Here is a 19,603-nt window from a genome sequence, read left to right as displayed (position 1 = left end):
CATTCTTAGTACTATTTAAACTCATCTAATATAATAACAATGGATTTTTTTTTTAATCTTGGAAAAACAAAAAAGGCATAACAGCAGACCACAATTTGGTTCTCAATCAAAGTAACATTCTTTGGACATCTCAAGTTTCTTGTTTCTCAATTTTATAATTTAAATTTAGTGTATTTTTGGTAATATATTATTTTAGTAATTTTAAAAAATTTAGTTAATCCATATTACTATTTAAACACTTCATAAAAAATCAAAATAATAAAAAACAAATCCTATCCCTTAAAAAATTTAACATTTAAGAATTTCCTTTGAAATACTTGTGTAATTATAATCTTATGATTCTTAAATATGTTTTATATAAAATTTTAAAATAAAATAATTACTGAGTCCAAAAATACAGAAAACCTTTATGTTTACTTTCCAAAAATACAGAAAACCTTTATGTTTACTTTCACTCTTTTATGGGAATATAGGCTGGGACAAGTAGGGGCATGGCTTTAACATTTAAATAAAAGATTTACCTTTGATCTTCTAATATTGAATTTTTTTTATTTTGTTGTTGGATGTGATTCAATTTAATGTATTATACGCACAAGAGGCATATATTGGCCTCTTTTTAAAGAAATTATCTTTTTTGGTATAAACCTCCTCGTCCCCTCTCCTGTCTGCCTCCTCTTATCCTTTCAGGCTCCTCTGCTCTTCTTAACCCCCCCTTTACTCTCCTTCACAATTCTCCAACAACAAATATGTCTACTGTAATGAGACCTGTGTCTCTGGTTGACTCAACTTGCCTTGTTTCTTTGCCTTCACTCTTCACCACTTCTTCCAAGCTTCCATCTCTTCTCTCACTTCCTTCAAAGCCCATCAACCTTGTCTTCTTATCTTCCTCCACTCAGCCAACCTTTTCCTCCCTCAAAACAAAAACCCATTTCCCTTCCCTCGTTGCCTTTTTGGCCCAGACGTCAGATTGGGCTCAACAAGAGGAGGAAAACGACACCACCCTAACCATTGATGACCAAGGAACTGAAAGTGAAGGAGGGGAATCAACATGGGAAAATGAGGAGAGTGATGGGGCTGAAGCAAGTTTGTCTGATTGGGAACCTCAAGGTGAGGTCGCTGGTAGTGGTTCAGAAGACGAGGATGCTTCCGAACCTTCTGAGGAAGCTAAATTGTTTGTTGGGAATCTGCCTTATGATGTTGATAGTCAAAGCTTGGCTATGCTTTTTGAGAAAGCTGGAACTGTAGAAATTGCTGAGGTTAAATGACCCAAGTTTTCTGCTTTGAAAAACTGGTTGAAATTCGTGTTTTTGGGGTTGAAATTTTGTTTGTTTTCTAGGTTTGCAGGTTATTTACAATAGGGATACTGAGCAAAGCCGTGGGTTTGGCTTCATAACTATGAGTTCAGCAGAGGAAGCTGAGAAGGCTGCTGAAACATTTAATGGTTATGTAAGCCTTTTCTTTTGCTCAAAATTTCCTACTTAATCGCTTTCTATGTCATTCCAGATTGTTTGGCAAAAGTATGAGATGCTTGGCATATAATGATCTCAATTGTGCATTATTGTGCTATTAAGTTTGTATTAGGCGCTTGTGCTTAGTCATTCTTGCTTTTAAACAGGATCTCAATGGAAGGCTCTTGACCGTAAATAAGGCCTCTCCTAGAGGATCAGGTATCGACCAATCCCCTCGTGTTTATGAACAAGCTTTTAGAGTCTATGCGGGTAACCTTCCATGGGGTGTGGATAATGCTCGATTGGAACAAATTTTCGGTGAACATGGTAAAGTATTGGAGGCTCGTGTAGTCTATGACAGGGAGACTGGCCGTTCGCGTGGTTTCGGTTTTGTGACTATGTCCTCAGAGACTGAACTGAATGATGCCATTGCTGCTCTCGATGGACAGGTATGTCTCGATGGACAGATACATTAATCATATATCAGTATCTGATGTAAGTAACCAAGATTTTTGATTTATAAACTTTTTTCATGTGTTTTGTTGCAGAGTCTGGATGGAAGAGCTCTAAGAGTAAATGTTGCAGAGCAAAAACCAAGGCGAAGCCCCTTTTGAGCTGAAATGATTATAGATTAAGACTATATGTTGCTGTTGGTTTTTTATTTCATATTTGCCCTTTCCTATTTCTATTTCTATTTCTTTTCATTTTATTAACAGTTCTGAAGTTTTGCAAAATATTTGTATGGAATATTTTTATCCAGAGAGTTGGTCATCATTTGGAAGAAACTTGTTTCAACTAAACTATCATCTACAACAATGATATGAAAAATGCATAATATTGTTGGAAAACAGAAAGAAAAACCAAAACAGATTCATATAATCATCTTTCACTGTGCCATGGATTGCTTCCAGGAAGCATTTTCATTATGTTCCAAGTTCAAACATATGAAAAGCATGCCATTTATACAACGGTGCAAGTCCGAAAAAAAAAAAAACTCCGATATTCCGTACAATACTGGATTCAATAACAGGAACCACCTGAAAATAAGGTACTTACCTGAGCTCAATAACCCTTCAACTGTGCATCGCGACTGGTCAAAGGTACGTATCGAACAGCAGTCTCGCTTCTAATGCTAACCGAACCATCCAAATTCTTGTCCACCACTTGCAAATCTTGGAATATTTTTCCTACAGGGATCACCATTCTACCGCCGGGCTTCAATTGATCAATAAGGGGCTGAGGTATTTCTGGTGCTGCTGCTCCAACATGTATAGCATCATAGGGTGCATGTTCCGGCCAACCTTCTCGGCCATCTATGACAATGTACATGATCAAACCATCAATCACAAACATTCATGGAAACATTGTCTCTCAATATATTAGTTCTTTATGAAAAGTTCAACTCAGACAACTAACTCATTTTCATTCCTGTTGAATTTGGTTTATAGTTTAGAGCAAATTCTGTTTCAATATATCAAGTTCTGATAAGTACATACCGCCAGCATGCACTGAAAGAGAACCTCCTTTCAATAGCGAAGCCGCAGCACTTTTTTCAATATTTTTTATAGAAGAAGCAACCAATTCAGGAATATGTTCCACACCAATAGCACGACCCTGTGGTCCAACCATTGTTGCAAAACAAGCAGTCAAGTACCCCGTTCCTACAGAACAAATGCATGATGAAAACTAAAATAAGCCTTTCCACAAAAAAAGGAAAATAAAAATATTAGACTGCTATCAATGACTAAATTATGCAAAAAGTGTTATGATAATGATCCAAAAAGCCTTCGGACACTTGAAGTTTATAACACTAGTGTCTTCAAAAAACCTTTCGTTTTCCCGCCACTACCATAGGGTCGTAAACACTTGAGATTGGATTTTGATGGTTTCACTAAAAACATTTCCTAAATGCAGGATGATTGGATGCAGCCATCAACTAGTATGGTCGACTGTTTCTCAATGACCATTGACAAAGTGAGATTAACATCAAGAGAATAAGTGCAGCACATTTGATATTCCACCATTTCAAGAGAGTAGTATATATGAAAGAATCTGAAAAAGCACAGATACGACATAATGGAGTGAAAAGAGACCTGAACCAACGTCTAACGCATGCATGCCGGGCTGCAAATTTTCCTCCAATAACTGAAGGCAGGTAGCATGCATATGAGGTGCAGAAATGGTGGCATTGTAACCTATTGCCATTGGACTATCGACATAAGCTGGGGTCCCATCAGGTACAAATAATGCTCTATCAATAGTCTCCATTACTTCAACAACCTTCTTTGATGAAATCACTCCATATCGCTGCAACTGCTCCACCATTTGTTTGTTCTTGTTGGTCCCACTTCCACCCGAGTGGTGCTAACAAATCATTACCAAAAATGTTTAGCACAAAGTCACCATTGAACCGAAAAACAACAAAAGGAAACAGAAATACTGAAATAAAGCCACTGAATGCTACACGAATCAACCACTGAAAATGCCTATGGCCATAACTAATTTTATTTTCAAGGCAAGCCACAAAATAACAGAGGAACCTCAGACAGAGAAGTTGAACAAGCAATCATTGGTATAGACGTCATCGCAGGTCCAATGCCCTCCTTATCAAGGGCAGCCACGGGCTGAGTTCGCAGGTCCGAAGTCGATGGACATGCTAAATTATCACTAGACATGGCACAATGGGCCCCAATGGAAATAGCCAATAGAACATAGCATCCCCAGGCTACTTGACATACCGGACCCTGTACCAGGAACTACCTCAAATGATGTCTTTTGCACCAATAATTACATCCACAACATAAAATTCCCACCTTCTGGCAAGTTCACAAAAATAACAATCAAAATTACACTAATTGAACCTATTATGTTAGTAAAAGTCCAAAAAATATTCAACAATTCAAACAATTCTATATATATATAACAAAAGCTAGTTCTTCAAGCTATCATTAATGATCACCCTAGAAATTCTCAGAAACCGTCCCTAAATTATTCCTTTTCTATTTTTGATGATCAACCAAGACAATAGTATCATTTTTTGAAAACCCAAACTCAAAACCAAAGTAATAAACAAAAAAAGAGAGGAAAAAAAACACCATTTCCCCGTAATCAGAAGGAAAACAAAACCCAGAAACCAAAACTGTTATTAAGCATAAAAGTGAAGCGAGAGAGAGGGAAGAAAAAGGAAAGAGTAAGGCACCTCCATCCTGAAAAACAAGGGGTTATCCTAAGAAGAAAATTGAAGTTAGGGAGCTAAAAGATTGATTAATAAAGGAAGAATCGAATAAAATGAAGAAGCAGCAGAGCGTGGATGAAGAAAGAAGGTACTAGGGTCAGTTTCCATTAGTATAATATGGCTTGCTAGCTTTGCTCACTCGGAGCTGACTCATCTGGTTGGCCCAACACTGACGATACTCTCTTGGGCTTACTTTTGTAATTGATAATTCTTCCATGGATCAATGATGATAGCAAATTTCCGGGCCTTTAGTTGTTTATGAAATTGTTCTTGGTTTAATTCCATGCCCTTTTCTACCAATGATACATTTTTGTGGGCTTGTTTGGTAAGAATTGTTCGGATTAACTTTTTAAGTTGGAAAGTTGAGTTAAAATTTAGAAGGTTAATATTAGGGTAGAAAAATAAGTTTTAAAAAAATTAGGCTCTTTTAAAATATGAATTAGACTCTAATTTTAATATTCAAAGCCCAAATTCGCCTAATCTGTTCGATTTTTAAGTATATAATATGTTATTTTTCTTTTCTTTTCTTTTATGTATTATGTTATTTATATATAGAAGTTAAGTATATTATGTTATAATGCAAATATAAAATTTTTAATAAAATAAAAATATAATGATAGTATACTTATATATAATTACTAAATATTAAAAAATAGTAACTTTTTTAAAAAATAATACAAGGGAATCTAGATAAATTCAACCTAACATTTACAATTATGAACTAATTTAAATAAAATTTTACACTCATATTTCAAATTAGATCGAGCTTAAATAACTACCAATTAGTTTAGCGAGGAGATGAAGATGGTAGTGTGAAAAAGATTGGCTAACCACTTAAAATGCATAGGACTAAATCGATTTTAGTTTTAAGGAATCCATGAACTGACACTCTTATTACTTGTTAGTAAAAATAATCCACCTTAAAATAATACGGCTTAGGTTCTGGGACTATAATAATCCATAAGCTAATATCGGTAATTCCTCAAGCGTGCAAAAGGCTTGTTATCTTGAGGCTTGGGTTTTGGAACTAGAAATGGAAATTCAAAACTTGAAAGGCAAGATCAGGAAGCTGCATGATGAGCTAGTGGTTAAGGACTTGAAATCAACATTATTGCATAGTATCATCATAGTTTACTAGGTCATCTATTTGATAAACTAGACCATCATGAACAACTTCTATCCTAAGGAAACTATCCCCCTAAGCCAAAGCTTTTTATGATGTTGACCATTTTCAAGTTCATCACTTGGAATAATATCATGACTAAAACCTCTTGGATTATTGTATTTCCAATGGGTTTCGAGACTTGAACTTGTTTATGTAACTTTTCCTAAGGAATGTCTTACAAATCGACACTGTGTCCATTTGGTCCTTTGGATTATAAAATAGCTTACCCCATTTTCTTTTTGAATATTCTACAAATATGCATAACTTTTGTCTATTAACTTTGATTTCCCACGCTTTTAATATAATAGCATTTAAGATAAATTTTATATATTATATTTTTCTAAGCCATTTAGTGAAAATATGTTTTAATTTATCCAAATGTTTTTGAGTCAATACCAAAGTGTTCTAAGATGTTTAAAATGTTCTTAAGGAACTTTCGTAGTCAAGTCTTAAGACGTAGTCCTGAGACATAGGACTATATGTCTCAAGACATGAAATTTTAAAACTAAAATTTTGCTTTATGGGTTCCATGTTTAGAGACATTGGCATGTTTGTCTCGAGACATAGCCAACCAACGACTATATAATGACTATTTTTCAACCATATCTCGAGACATCTTGCCATGTTTCATGACCTGGGTTACAAGGATAGTTTTTACGCACAAACTTAATGCTCTCAACGGCAAGAATTTATCTCTAACGACCATAAATGTTCACAAATTCATTCCTTAAAAAAATACAAGTCAAAGATAGATCAAGACACAAGATGGAGATATCCAAGCATCAAACACAAGAGAAAAGTATTCAATTTCTCATTATTTCATTTCTCTTGTAAATAGTCAATAAGAGTTTATTGTTAGATTTTTGTTACTCTCATTTCATTTATTTGAAAGCTTAATTTTTTGTAAACATACACTTTGTAGAGGTTTTTTTTTGTTTACTTTCTTTCATATCAGCAATTATAAATTTGGATGGCTTTAATTGAGCCATAAAAACTAATAAAGGTTCTAGTTTTTCAATAAAAGCTAAGGGGAAAGGTTATATCTAAGCCTTGGGAAAAAGATAGAGTTGTAAAGTTTATACCTTCTACTTGAAAGGTATCAATTCTCATAGTAAATTGGAAAATCCTTGGTTGAGGTACACCAAGGTAGTGGATGTAGGCAATTAACGTCAAACTACTATAAATCGAATTATCCAAGTTGTTCTTCATCTTGTAGAGAATTTTAAAATACCAAATCAACCTCTATTGGTATTTTCGAGCCTAACACTTACCAAGTCTCCAACTTCATTGCATCATCATTCAATATGCGTGTTAGGAGTCCAATATCCTTAAATGGTTAAGGTTAGGATTCTTTATTGTTTCACAACAATTATAGAATCTTAGGTGCAAACCTAGTTTGGGAAAACTCAAAATATAACAAGCCATTTGTAGCATATATCACCAAAAGGATAATGTCCATTATGAATAATTTTGCAAAAACTATATACCATGTCTAACAAAGTTCCATTACTTCTCTCTGCTACATTACTATTGATGTAGAGTTTCTAATGCAATTATCTAGGATATGATCTCATTCTTTAAGTGGTTGGTCCTAGAAAATGACCCAATAAGTATTCTCCATTATAGTTATGTCAAAGCACTTTTATGGATAAAAATAATTACATTTTTACCTCAAGTTGTGTTAGATACACATATCCAAATGCGAACAATTATCTTTGACATTATGTTGTAATTGTACTCTTTTTGGTCACTAATGTTCATGGGGCCACAAACATTAGTGTGCACAAGTTCTAAGAGTTTTTTAGCCCTTACTACCTTTAGCTCCAAAAGACCTTTAAGTCTTTTTGATCTCTAAAAAGGATTTAGTCATACTTTTTGACGCCATTCTTACTCCCACCTAAGTGGTTCTCCTTATACTATTCTAATTTGTGATGATATAATGTAATGTTTGTTTTGTGTACATTTGGTAAGGTGATTTGAAGAGCCACCATATTTTGATAAAAAAGAGTTACTAAGGGATCCCTTAATTGCCTTTTATGTTGAGAAGGCCTTTGCCTTTAGTCACTTGAGAAATTGATATTGTTTGTGACTATCTTCTTCTACCATCAACCATTTATCAAGTCACTATCAGGTGTTTTGGTTCTAGTAAGAAGATTTGAAGAAAGGGTCTAGTGTTGGAAAAAATCCGGTTTGAAAACGATTTTCTTGCACAGCGAAAAATTAAAATTTTGAAAATCGACCTGGTTTATGATATTTATAGCAATAAACCTTAACTAAATTCATACATGTGTTCTTGGATAAACGGATCCTTGATTTTTTTGGCTTTCAACCAAATGATCTTCATGCTATTCTCATACCACAAACTTTTTCGAGTGTGAGTTCAATCTAATTGAATCAAAACATAGAACTAGAAAAAGTTTTCCTTTTGGGGTGAAAATGAAAATTCTCTATTCTATAATAAAAACTGGTAAAATTGTTATTCTGATAAATATATTTATAATTTGAGAATACATTCTCTTTACTTTTCGGTAGAATAACAATCTCTCAAAAGTTGTGTCAATAGATCTATCAGTGCCATCTATTTATAGGAAGAGAAGGTAAAACCCTTGTGAGTTATAGAAGTTTATTTTAAATAGAAAAACAACATCTTGCTTAGAGTAGGAGAAGGTTGAACGACTCATCCTTGTATTTCTACTAGAGTTGCCGCCCCTTCCATGTTATATGAGAGGTTTTAGGTCTCTCTTACACCGGGTCCAATTATGAGTATTTCCTGGGCCTTTTTGACCCAATACACTGTAATGTGACCCAACCCGATTCAGTTTTTCTATTTATCAAAATAAACTTTAATATTTACATATTAAATAATTTTCTCATCCCAATTTTACTCCAGTAAAATTTTGAACATTTTACCCTATTAAAATTTTGGGAAAATTTGTTAATATGTCACAACTCAATATGTTTACTATGACCGAATGGTTTATTTTCATTTTCAAGCTTCAAAATAGTCTAAAAACATAAACTCATTCTACCATCATTTTTTAAGTAATCCTATATAGGATTGCGAATTTCCATTTCCATTTTTGGAAATCAACATTCATTTTTAAATGATTTCATTTCTTCATTTCGGAGAAACCATAATTATTCCTGAATGTTTCCTATTTCTCTTTTTTCTATTCATTCTGTTCATTTTTATTCAAACACGCAATTCATTTTTGGTTTCAACGAGCTAGTGAAGGGACTGATTGGACATATGTAGTTGAGGCTTAAATGATTTATAATTAAGTTTCAACTTTTAGCCTATTAATTATAAACTCATTTAGTTATGAAGTCATTCCACTATAGCATCGTGACTGAGCTCTCCCCAACGATATACAATTATGAAAGCAACTACTCAATGTTTGTCCAATGACCTTGTCATTAGTATGTTACTCTCATAGGATATCATTGGTCTCTTTAGGATAATATCCGCTCTCCTAATGTGATCCTATTTTATCTCATGGTAACTATTATGTAATGCCTCGAATTTGGGCCTAGAACTATTGGGCCTTGAGTATGGGTCCGTAAGGAGGTTGTATATAAGTATTTAATTGTGTAAGGAAATGACACAATTAAAAGTCTGCTCAAGTTGTTAAGGGTCCTGAGAGGAGTTGGAAAAGTCTTGGGTTCAAACCTGGGCTTTAGCAAAAATTTTGGTATTAAGTGAATAAAACCCTGGATGCTTGGATGAAGGCCTTTTAAATTACTGTGTTAAATAAATGACACAAGGAAACATGTGGTCTAGTGGTTGGGATGTCATTAAGGCTGTATGGGAGCCTGGGTTCAAGCCTTGGCTCTTGCAATTTATTCTGGTTTTTTTTAAGAGAACCTGGACTTTGGCCTTTAGACCTTGTAATTAATTGGGGATAAAAATATGACACAAAAGGAGCCTGTTGTGGAGTGGCAAAGTGGCGTGTTGTGTAACTGTGAGGTCTGGGGTTCAAGTCTTGGGATGTGCAGTGGAGTATTTATTTTTCTATTTGAGCTGTGTAGGAGGTGGAGTTGGACTGGAACTCTGTGGTTGAAGTGGTGATAAGAATGAGAAATTTTCCTAATGGTTGAAAGTAATCCCACATCGGGAAGCTAACATGAGAATTGGTGAGAAGCTGGCTTTAAATAGAGCGAACCAGATGAGTTGGGAGGAAGACTCAATGCAGGATGTGCCAAAGTTGGTGATCGTGGACTTCGGCGCTTTCTCATAAACAGGTGTGTATTTCTCACTACTCTAGCTGTAGAACGGCAAATGTCGAAATGTTGAAATGCTGGTCACACAGCGATGGCAGCCACACGAGCGTGCAGAGCAAGTGTGGGAGCTTTGACGTGATGGTTGAGGCCATCATGAGTGCTTTCGTGAGCTTAGGTTGCTTTGGGCCATGTGGGCCCAAGGGGCACATGGGCTCAAGTGGATATATTGTATAATTGTGTAGTAAATATTGGATTGGACTATGTGAATCTCATATCTGTAGGGTAGAATTACTGAAATGCCGCTATAGGGTAGAATTACTGAAATACCCCTAGTTTGTAAAATTACCAAAATACCCCTAATTTGTGAAATTACCAAAATATCCCTGATTTGTGAAATTATCGAAATACCCTCGATTTGTAAAATTACCAAAATACCTTTGATTTGTAAAATTATCGAAATACCCTCGACTTGTAAAATAACCAAAATACCCTAGATTTATAAAATTACCAAAATACCCCTAATTTGAAAAATTACTAAAATACCCTTGATTTGTAAAATTACAGAAATACCACTGGTTTGTAAATTTACCAAAACACCCTTGTAGGGTGAAATGACTAAAATACCCCTAATAGGTAAAAAGATCGTTCTGCCCCTCTAGGGTATATGACTCATTGATAATACAATTTGATTGATTTGACTATGTTTTAACTTAGAATGTATGACTGTGATTGGACTGTTGTGATTGTGATTTGTATAATTTTGTATGCCATGTGTAAATTTGCTGCATTCATATAATATTATGTTGCACATGGGTGGGGATTATGAAATGAAGGAAGAAATTGAGGATCGTATGGTTGCTTGACGACCGTGGATCCACCAATTGAGGATCGCATGGTTGCTTGATGATCGTGGATTCACCAGTGGCTTTTAAGCTCAATATATGATTATTGACGACTCTATGTCGATCATATTTACCCGAGGCTGTGTGCCGACTATATTACCGTCGTTGATGGCTATGTGCCTAACATGATACAGTTACCGATGGCTTAAAGCCAATTATTCTGATTATGGCTTTGCGCCAACCTATATATAGCTCTATGCCAACTTGATTATGGTTGTGTGCCAAACGTATTTACCTGTGGCTATGTGCCTAACATACTTATTGATGACTCTGTGTCGATTATATTTACCTAAGGCTGTGTACTGATTATATTATCATCGCTGATGGCTATTAAGCCCAATATTTGATTAGCAGCTTGATGCATTGAAGGTAGTACCGCAACCGGGCTACCATTGATGTGTATTAGATTGGTGGGTTGATATTTAAATTCCCACATGATGTGTACCGGGGGACGGAGTTGGTGTGTAGCGGTTGGATATTGGGGTGGGTTGCACAGCATTGCATGTATGATATTATTGTGATATTATTGTGATGTGCGCTTCGGTCCAACTGAGGCTAATATGGGCTAAGGCCCAAAGGCCACCGTTTTGAATAAGGCTCAGGCCAAGACCGTTACTGTATGCACTGTTACTGATTTTGAGAATGGGCTAGGCCCAATTGATTTTGATGAGGGCTGAAACCTGAGTGAAATTGTAATGGGCTTTGGCCCACACATACATTGTTCTGTTACTGTAATGGGCTCCGGCCTAGACTGATTCTGAATTCTATCGGTTTACTAACTGTTTTAGTTTAGGAGGGGATTACACACTGAGTTTTCCTAAACTCACCCTATTTATTAACTGTGCAGGTAATCCACAGCGTTAGGTGGATCAGTGTCGTAGAGGGACTCGGAGACGACCACACAACTGCACATGTTTTTCTATTTCATTTATTTAGTTAAGCACTTTGGTTTTTGATTTGGGTTGTATTAAGGCCTCTTTATTTTTTTAACTTTTTATTTGGGAAGTTTATTTAGTATGCTTAATATTTGTTAGAAGTAGGACGCGATTTTCCAAAACAACAATTAGTTTTCAAAATATCACATTTCCGCAATTGTTTAAAATTAAGCTTCCGTAGCAAGTAAGGTTTTAAGGGAATTAACGTTTCACAAGTTTTAAAATGGCCAGAGGTTTTAAATAGTAAGAAGGGTTTTCAATGAGAACATGGTTTCGAAAAACACTTCAATGTGACATGCCAGATTTGGTCCTAACTTTTAGGCCAGGTTTGGGGTGTTACATTTAGTGGTATCAGAGCCAAGTTGCAAAACTCGACTGTGGAATGGGCTTTAAAATTGGATCTCCAAAATTCAAAAAGGTTTGAAAAGATTTGAAGTATTTGAAATGTTTTTCTAAATATTTTTTTGATAGTGTAATTACCGAGTCTCTGGCCCCGAATTTGTAAGTTTTCTGTTAGACTGTACTTAAAGTTAGATTTTGTATTTATTTAGTGTATGTTCTGGAAATCATAGTTTTTTAAGTTAGCAACAGTACTATGATGGATTTTGAAGGCAAGCAAGGTCGCCTTAATCTCCAAACACCAAAAAATATTAGTTTTTCTAGAAAAGTAAATCATTTTCCAAAAATCATTTTTCGGAAGTCATTTCCAGTGAAACAAACGGAGCCTTAATCTCATAAAGTCTAACTTACCGTTAGATCCAAATAGTTCATGAGCATTTTTTTAAGGAAAAATAAGATAAATGGAATATTAACTTATTTTGATTTCTTTAAATTATAAAATAAAAATAAGATTGAAAGTTAAAGTGATGAAATTAAAATTTTAAGGTAAACTTATTTATTTAATTAACATGATTTAAATTACATGAATTTTTTCGTCAAAATTAAGATGTTTATTGTCGGTACTAGTGATTAATCCTCTTTTCGAAAGTGCTCTCCAAAGGAGGTAAATAATCAGCCATGAAATGTGCTTCATTTCTATGGGCAGGAATCGCTCTTGACCTCATAATTAAGGGATAAGGTGAGCAACACTACACCATACCTCATGGTTATATTATGTGATTTTAATATCAAATGAGTATTAATATAGAAAACATTCTATATTAAATAAATAAAATTACTTGATACATTATTAGTGGAATTTTTAGACTTCATATAAGGGTATAGTAAAATATTTTTTAAAAAGAGACATATCTCAAAATTTTAAAGTTACTTATGGAATAAAAAAATATACGGCTAATGTACTAAATACTCACCTATTAAATAAATATAAAATTTCAATATAGAATTTAGAAAATAAAGCTTCAATTTTTATCACTTGTGAAAGGTAAATAAAAAATTAAAGTAGAAAACCTAAAACCAATTTTAATCAAATTAATTCAGTTTTTTTTTTTGTTACTTGGAATAATAATCTGTCAGTTCACAAAATAATCCATTTTAAAATCATATTTATATTTGATGTAGTGTGCAAATTCGAATATATAATTATTTTATTTATTTATTTATTTATTTGTTTGATGATTTTTAAAACTGTTTATTTCTTTATTGATCAGGTGTTGTTATATGTTTTATTAGGCTATCAATATATAAATACAAATCTTTCAAAATATATAAAATTAAACAAGTTTTCTATTTTATATGTACCAATATATTTTTTTCAATTTTTCATATACATATGAAAACTGAAAATCAATTAATAAATTAGATCAACCCATAAATCATTTAGCAAAGTAGATTGGTTCCTATAATAATTGGATAAAATGCTAGGTCCCCGAGGCATCATAGAGAAAAACGCCATACCAGAGAGGTGTTTTCCAAAGGTGTCACGCTCGAGTGATACTTTCAATGAGTGTCTTCTAAAAATGCGGTGTCGATTGATAGATTTATGGTAAGTTTGTATATGAAAATAAAATTTTCAAAATATCATAAATATATAAAAGAAAACATTGTTATTAATATTACCAAAGAAAAATCATAATACAAAATTAATTGCAATAATAAAAATAACTTGGAGAAAACTTTGTAAGAGCGTGTAACATCTCACGCCTAATTTGTTTGTCGAATTCGGGTATAAAACGTCATAAAGAGATCGGATTAACATAACCTAAAATTTTTGACTAACTGTTATAGAATAGATTAATATAAAACCATCTAATCATAAAATCAATAATAATTCTTATAACTAAGGCCTTAAGCCATTAAATGTTTAGTCCTTCAAATTTCCGTTTCTAATTAAACTATTTGTATACAAAGAGACCCTTAAAGTTTCCTTAACTTAAGATTAGCTAACTCAGAACCCAGACCCTAAAAACGTTTTCTGGTAACACCATGATTGATCCTAAGTCAAAGACTCCAATAATACCCCCCTATGTGCATGATTTTGATTGCCTACGATCTCTTATCTCATCACTATCTGGCTGATCCCTCTTTGAAGTCCTCGATCAACCTTCGCAAATCCTACGAACATAAGCCAACCACTTGTAAGTTCGAATGAACCTAGTGAGTTCCTTCGTTGCATCATAAATTAACCATATCGTATGAGGGTAACAAACGTAAAATAAACTAAACATAAATACTCCATACTCGTTCAAGGCGAGTGTTCTTTATCAGGGTGGAGGACTCCACCCAATCTTCTGAGCTACTTGGCTCACTAATAGACCTTCCTCTTGTCGAACTCTCCACTTGATCGTATTTTAGATACTTCACCAAATTAGCAAATCTTATAACTCTCCACTTGATCGTATTTTAGATACTTCACCAAATTAGCAAATCTTATCTTTTCTTCTTATCCTTCCTTCATTACACTTTCCCATCACAAGTGGTATTCATTGACCTTTATCTGACTTGGTTGTACATTTGTTTACCTTCATGTAGCTCTTCGATAGATTTCTCGTCTTTTTCGCCCAAGATTTCTTAGGGCATACCTTCAAACTAGTCATTAGCGGACCTACTCTTTATATTCCATAGTCTTAAAGGACACATGGGCTTTTTCGTATTGTGCTGACTTACAGTGGACCTCGCCACTCTAGTGAACCCATTCTTATTTCATCCTATTGCTAATAGTGGTGGGATTACTTCCAGTAATCCATCTTTTGTACAAGACTAACCTAGGACCTCACTTGTCCTGTGTGATAAACAACTGACTTATTGCCTAGCAGATCATCACTCATAAGACTACACGAGTTTGCCTCCCTTCTTACATTTCCATAATTAGGCTAGCTCTCACGTAGCCTATCTTTCTTTAATTTTTTTGTCGAGTCTTTGCCCATGCCTTGTCAGCTTTCACATCTACCTTTACATTTTTCATCACGTTTGGCGAATTCCTCAAGATTTGTTTGCTACTACTTACACTTTCTTTTAACTCTTCTCTCACCTGCGGTGTGTCTCATACCTATCGCTTAGACAATATACCATTTTCTTGAGATCCTAACGGACTTTTCACATATGCTTCTTGGCATACTCTATGGGTTGTCGTAGCTAAGCTAAGGTCTTATACCCTTTTTTCCTAGTTTCTCTTATCCTAACGAACTTACCCTGTGTTTATTATCCCAACAAACTTTATCTGTGTTTATTTTCCTAGTGGACTTTATCTCTGTGGATGCCATGGAGTCTTTCATCCATGGTTTTACTCATTATACCTGGTTGCCATAACATCTTTCATCTATGGTCTTATGTCGTATACCTTATACTGTGTACCATTATGCCATAGTGTCTTTCATCTATGGTCTTACGCTATGTACTTCATATTAGACTACCATAACGTTTTTCACCTATGGTTTTACGCCATATACCGTCATTATTATGTCGCCTCAAAGGACCAGTTGATATCGTTGTCACGATAAATACCATTCCAAGCTTGTCATTTCCCAAATCTTCCTCCTATTACCTCCTTTACACCATCTAACCTTGATGCTCGAACACCGTAATGTTCCCTCCACAAGGCCCAGAACTTAGCGCAAGGCGGTAACTAACAAGGTCACTCCCCATTTCCCATCCTAACTTCACCTATCCTCTTAAGGTTTTCCACCAATCATACAATGCATGCACATATCATCATACTTCATGTTTATACAACAATGACATACTCAGACAACATAAATCATAAAGTCCATGGAGTTTTAAGAACTCACCTGAAACCTCATTGTCTCCATAGCTTAGCTTCCTTGAACGTCGAGCTTCCATTTTCCTGGTAGCAGCTTGTTGGTTTCCCTACCCTTCCAGCTTAACCCTTACGAAGTCTGCTTCATGACAACCTTTCAATGACCTCCTCTTCTTCAAAGCAACTGAAGAAGATGAAGAAGAAGAGAGAAAAGGGAATAGAATCGGGAAGAAAATCATCCTTGGGAGCCATCTCCCAACTATTTATAGCCCTTCCCGCAGTACTACCACCCTTATGAGAACCGTCCATGGTTAATTATTATGTCTCCCACTAAGCAACTGATTGGTTCCATTCTAACCGAACTAGGTTTGGTTCTGAACTATGTCTAATCTAATTTTTAGCTTTCTTGTTTCTTCGAATAGAGGCCTTTAACTTGCGGTCTCTTTCAATTTAGTCCTCAACCTATTTCAACTTTTCTGAGTTTATTAGAAACTGAGTGTTACAAAATGGTTGATAGATTTTTTATGTTAGGTTTTAGGATTTTCTTTATGTTAGTTTTGTAACGTTTTTCTAGCTTTGTAATTGATTTTTATTATGATTTTTAGTCTTGTAATTAATTATATTTACATTTAATACATATATATTATTTTATATTTTAATATTTAAAACTTCTATGGAAAGGCACCACCTCCTGACATCATACCTTTGGAACACTTTTAAGAGATAAAAGTAATATTTTATTTTTGAATTTAGTTATTTTTAACTTGATCTCTAAATTGTTTTTAATCCATATTATTTTCAAATTTGATAACTTCTCAATTTTGGTTGAAGTGATGATATGGCATTTTGAGATTGTGTTATGTCAATATCTAAAAATTTATAAGGTGATGCTGTGACACAACTCAAAATGCCACATCATTACATGTACTAAATTGAAAAAAATAACCAAATTCTAAGATTAATGTGAGTCAAAAACAAATTCAGGGATTAAATTAATAAAGAGTTTCAAATTGAGGACTAAATGCTCCATTTATCTTTTTTATAATGTGTATACAAAAGGTTCAGGTACAAATCAACTTAGTTCATTAAATAATGTTCATGTTTATTTAATTTAATAATTAATTTTCTGTTTTAATATATATGAGTAAAAAAGCCGGTATAATACCATTATAATTACTTGAAACTCCACGGATTTTCGTCTAAGTTGTACACCATCAAACCATAGAAGCTGTTTTAAGTGCATCTTTCTCCATGCATATTGAAAAGTCCCACATTCAAACATAAGGCTTAATCCACAAATGGCTATTTAAACTTTTTTTTACATTTTAATACTTAATTTTTTTGTCAAAATTGATGATCAAATTATACTTTTTTAGTTGATATCTTCATTAAATTATTAAGTCTATTTAAAAAAATTTAACTTTTAAATTGATATCTAAACTATGCTATTTTTTATTGTGATACCTAAATATTTTTTTGTCACAAGTGGTATCTAAATTACATTTCCCCTAAGTTAATACCTTTATTAGTTCAACTATTAGTCAAACGGTTAAATCTATTTAAAAATCATTTAAAATTTTCTAGCAAAAAAGAACAATATTAGATTCTCTTTATATATATATATTCTTTTTACTTTATATTTTTTCGTTCTTCTTCCTCTCATCTAGGGTTTGTTCTACAAAAATGAGCATTTTAAGTTGCATGATTTCGATCAAGGTTTCCAAAACTAAACTGATAGTTGAAACAGTTAGGACAACAGTTCTCAATTTGATTAGTTGGTTTGGTTTGATCAAATACACTATTAAAAATCCATAAAAATATATTTAAAAAATAGAGAAATCGGGTCAATCGGCTCAACTGATTTTTATCTTGGTTCAATATGTTTGTATTGGTTTGTGGATCAATCGGTTCAACCTTATCTCCAGATCGATACCTTAGGTAGTTCTTGGTCCGATTGGCCAGTTCGATTCTGAAAACATTAGTCTTAATTGACGAAAGAAGAGCAAACAAACAATGAAGTTCAAAAATAGAACTAATTGCTAGTGTCTAAACATTAAGAGGACAAATTTCGAGAATTATTGGCATTGACAGATATTATAAAGGAAGACAGGGAAACAAAAGTAAAGAGAGAAAAATAATGTAAAAGAAGAAAGGAAATAAAAAGATTAAAAAAATGTTAATATTTATATAATTATATCACGTAGCAATCTATTATTGGCTGGATTTTTTAATAGATATAATATTTAGGTGTAAAATGAGTAATGAAAGAATAGTTTAAGGACTACGTTTGATCCAAAGAAAATTCAATTACCAACTTGGAGAAAACGATATAGCTGTAGGTTAAGTACCAAAATAATATATATATATATATATCAATTTATAGATTAAACCTAAAAAAATTATTCTATTGACATAAAATTTTGAATTAATTTATTATATGCAATAAATTTGAATTAAATATATTTTTCAAATATCTAAATTCAGACATTTTACATTTAGTAAATACAGTTTATTTATATTTTTTGCATTTTGCAAATAAATGAATGTCCTTCATATCCGAAGTGTTTATTCGTAAAAGTAAAACAACTACAAGCTATAAATGAAAAAAAAATTGAATTGCTAACGAAATTATTTTATATTTAAAATAATAAATATAACTTAAAATATTAATATAAAAATATTTTCTAAACAATTATTGATTAATTTTATTTACTTAAAAATTATTTTTAGAAATATTTATTAAAAAATTCAAACAAGAAAATCATTCTGTCAACAAAAATCCAATAATAAAAACTTTGAAACATTACTAAATAATCTCCAAAGGTAAAAAAAAAAATTCATTCTGTCAAAAAATTCTAATAATAAAAAAATCTTTGAAACATTACTGAATAATACCAAAGGTTAAAAAAACATTCTGTCAAAAAAATCCAATAATAAAAATTAAAATCGAAAATCAAATGGGACTGTGATGGATATTCGAAAATTCAAATTTAGCTATAATTTGGATATTCAAAGGATGAAACCCAACGTGTCCCTCTTTTTTTATTTTATAAGCATAACGATAAATTTATCTTTCAATATTTATATATTTTTATTAATTTAGTCAATTTTAAGTTAAATTTAATTATTAAATTTTTAAAAAGAATTAAAATAATTTTTAATAGAAATGTCGATTAATCGTGCTAACAAATAATTTAAAAATAATAAAATTTAAAATTCAAAAAATTATAAAAAGTAAATAAAAATCCACCTTGATTGTTATGTTTAAAATTATAACATTTTCATCAATATTACGATATTTTTAAAAGATATTAGTTAAATTCTGACTAATTTTTGAAAAGTTGAAGTAAAATTTAATTAAAAAATATAAATCATTATGAATATTTTAATAGTTAAATGCGAAAGTGAAATGGTTGTCGTCATATCTTTGTCCGTTTCTTATAGTTTTGATGTCATTCCTTCCGTGTATTTTGTCATTTTTTAAGTGTTTAGACCTTTTCCCAATAGTGGATAATAATGAATAAAAAACAGTCAAGTTGTT

At 32.8% G+C, this 19,603-nt stretch overlaps 2 protein-coding genes across 4 annotated transcripts; one reads left to right on the top strand and one right to left on the bottom strand.

Annotated features, from left to right (window-relative positions):
* The first annotated feature begins 654 nt into the window (after window positions 1-654).
* LOC108483402 (28 kDa ribonucleoprotein, chloroplastic-like) lies at window positions 655-2,233 on the top strand. Its single transcript, XM_017786776.2, has 4 exons — window positions 655-1,256; window positions 1,345-1,446; window positions 1,616-1,897; window positions 1,997-2,233. The coding sequence occupies exons 1-4, from the start codon at window positions 747-749 to the stop codon at window positions 2,060-2,062; spliced, it is 960 nt and encodes a 319-aa protein (XP_017642265.1). The 5' UTR covers window positions 655-746; the 3' UTR covers window positions 2,063-2,233.
* A 52-nt stretch (window positions 2,234-2,285) lies between these two features.
* Window positions 2,286-4,802, bottom strand: LOC108483403 (protein-L-isoaspartate O-methyltransferase 1-like). Of its 3 annotated transcripts, XM_017786777.2 has the most exons (5): window positions 4,648-4,792; window positions 3,989-4,192; window positions 3,542-3,812; window positions 2,945-3,109; window positions 2,286-2,761 (listed from the first exon to the last, which is right to left on the bottom strand). In XM_017786777.2, the coding sequence occupies exons 1-5, from the start codon at window positions 4,651-4,653 to the stop codon at window positions 2,511-2,513; spliced, it is 897 nt and encodes a 298-aa protein (XP_017642266.1). In that variant the 5' UTR covers window positions 4,654-4,792; the 3' UTR covers window positions 2,286-2,510. The 3 variants fall into 3 exon arrangements, with proteins under 3 accessions (XP_017642266.1, XP_017642268.1, XP_017642267.1); XM_017786779.2 differs by lacking the exon at window positions 3,989-4,192 and having other exon boundaries at window positions 4,648-4,802; XM_017786778.2 differs by lacking the exon at window positions 2,945-3,109.
* Window positions 4,803-19,603: the final 14,801 nt, after the last annotated feature.

Source organism: Gossypium arboreum, chromosome 1 (assembly GCF_025698485.1).
Source record: "Gossypium arboreum isolate Shixiya-1 chromosome 1, ASM2569848v2, whole genome shotgun sequence".
Taxonomy (NCBI): domain Eukaryota; kingdom Viridiplantae; phylum Streptophyta; class Magnoliopsida; order Malvales; family Malvaceae; genus Gossypium; species Gossypium arboreum.
Note: the sequence above shows the minus strand (reverse complement) of the source record. Positions and strands in the feature narration are given on the sequence as shown.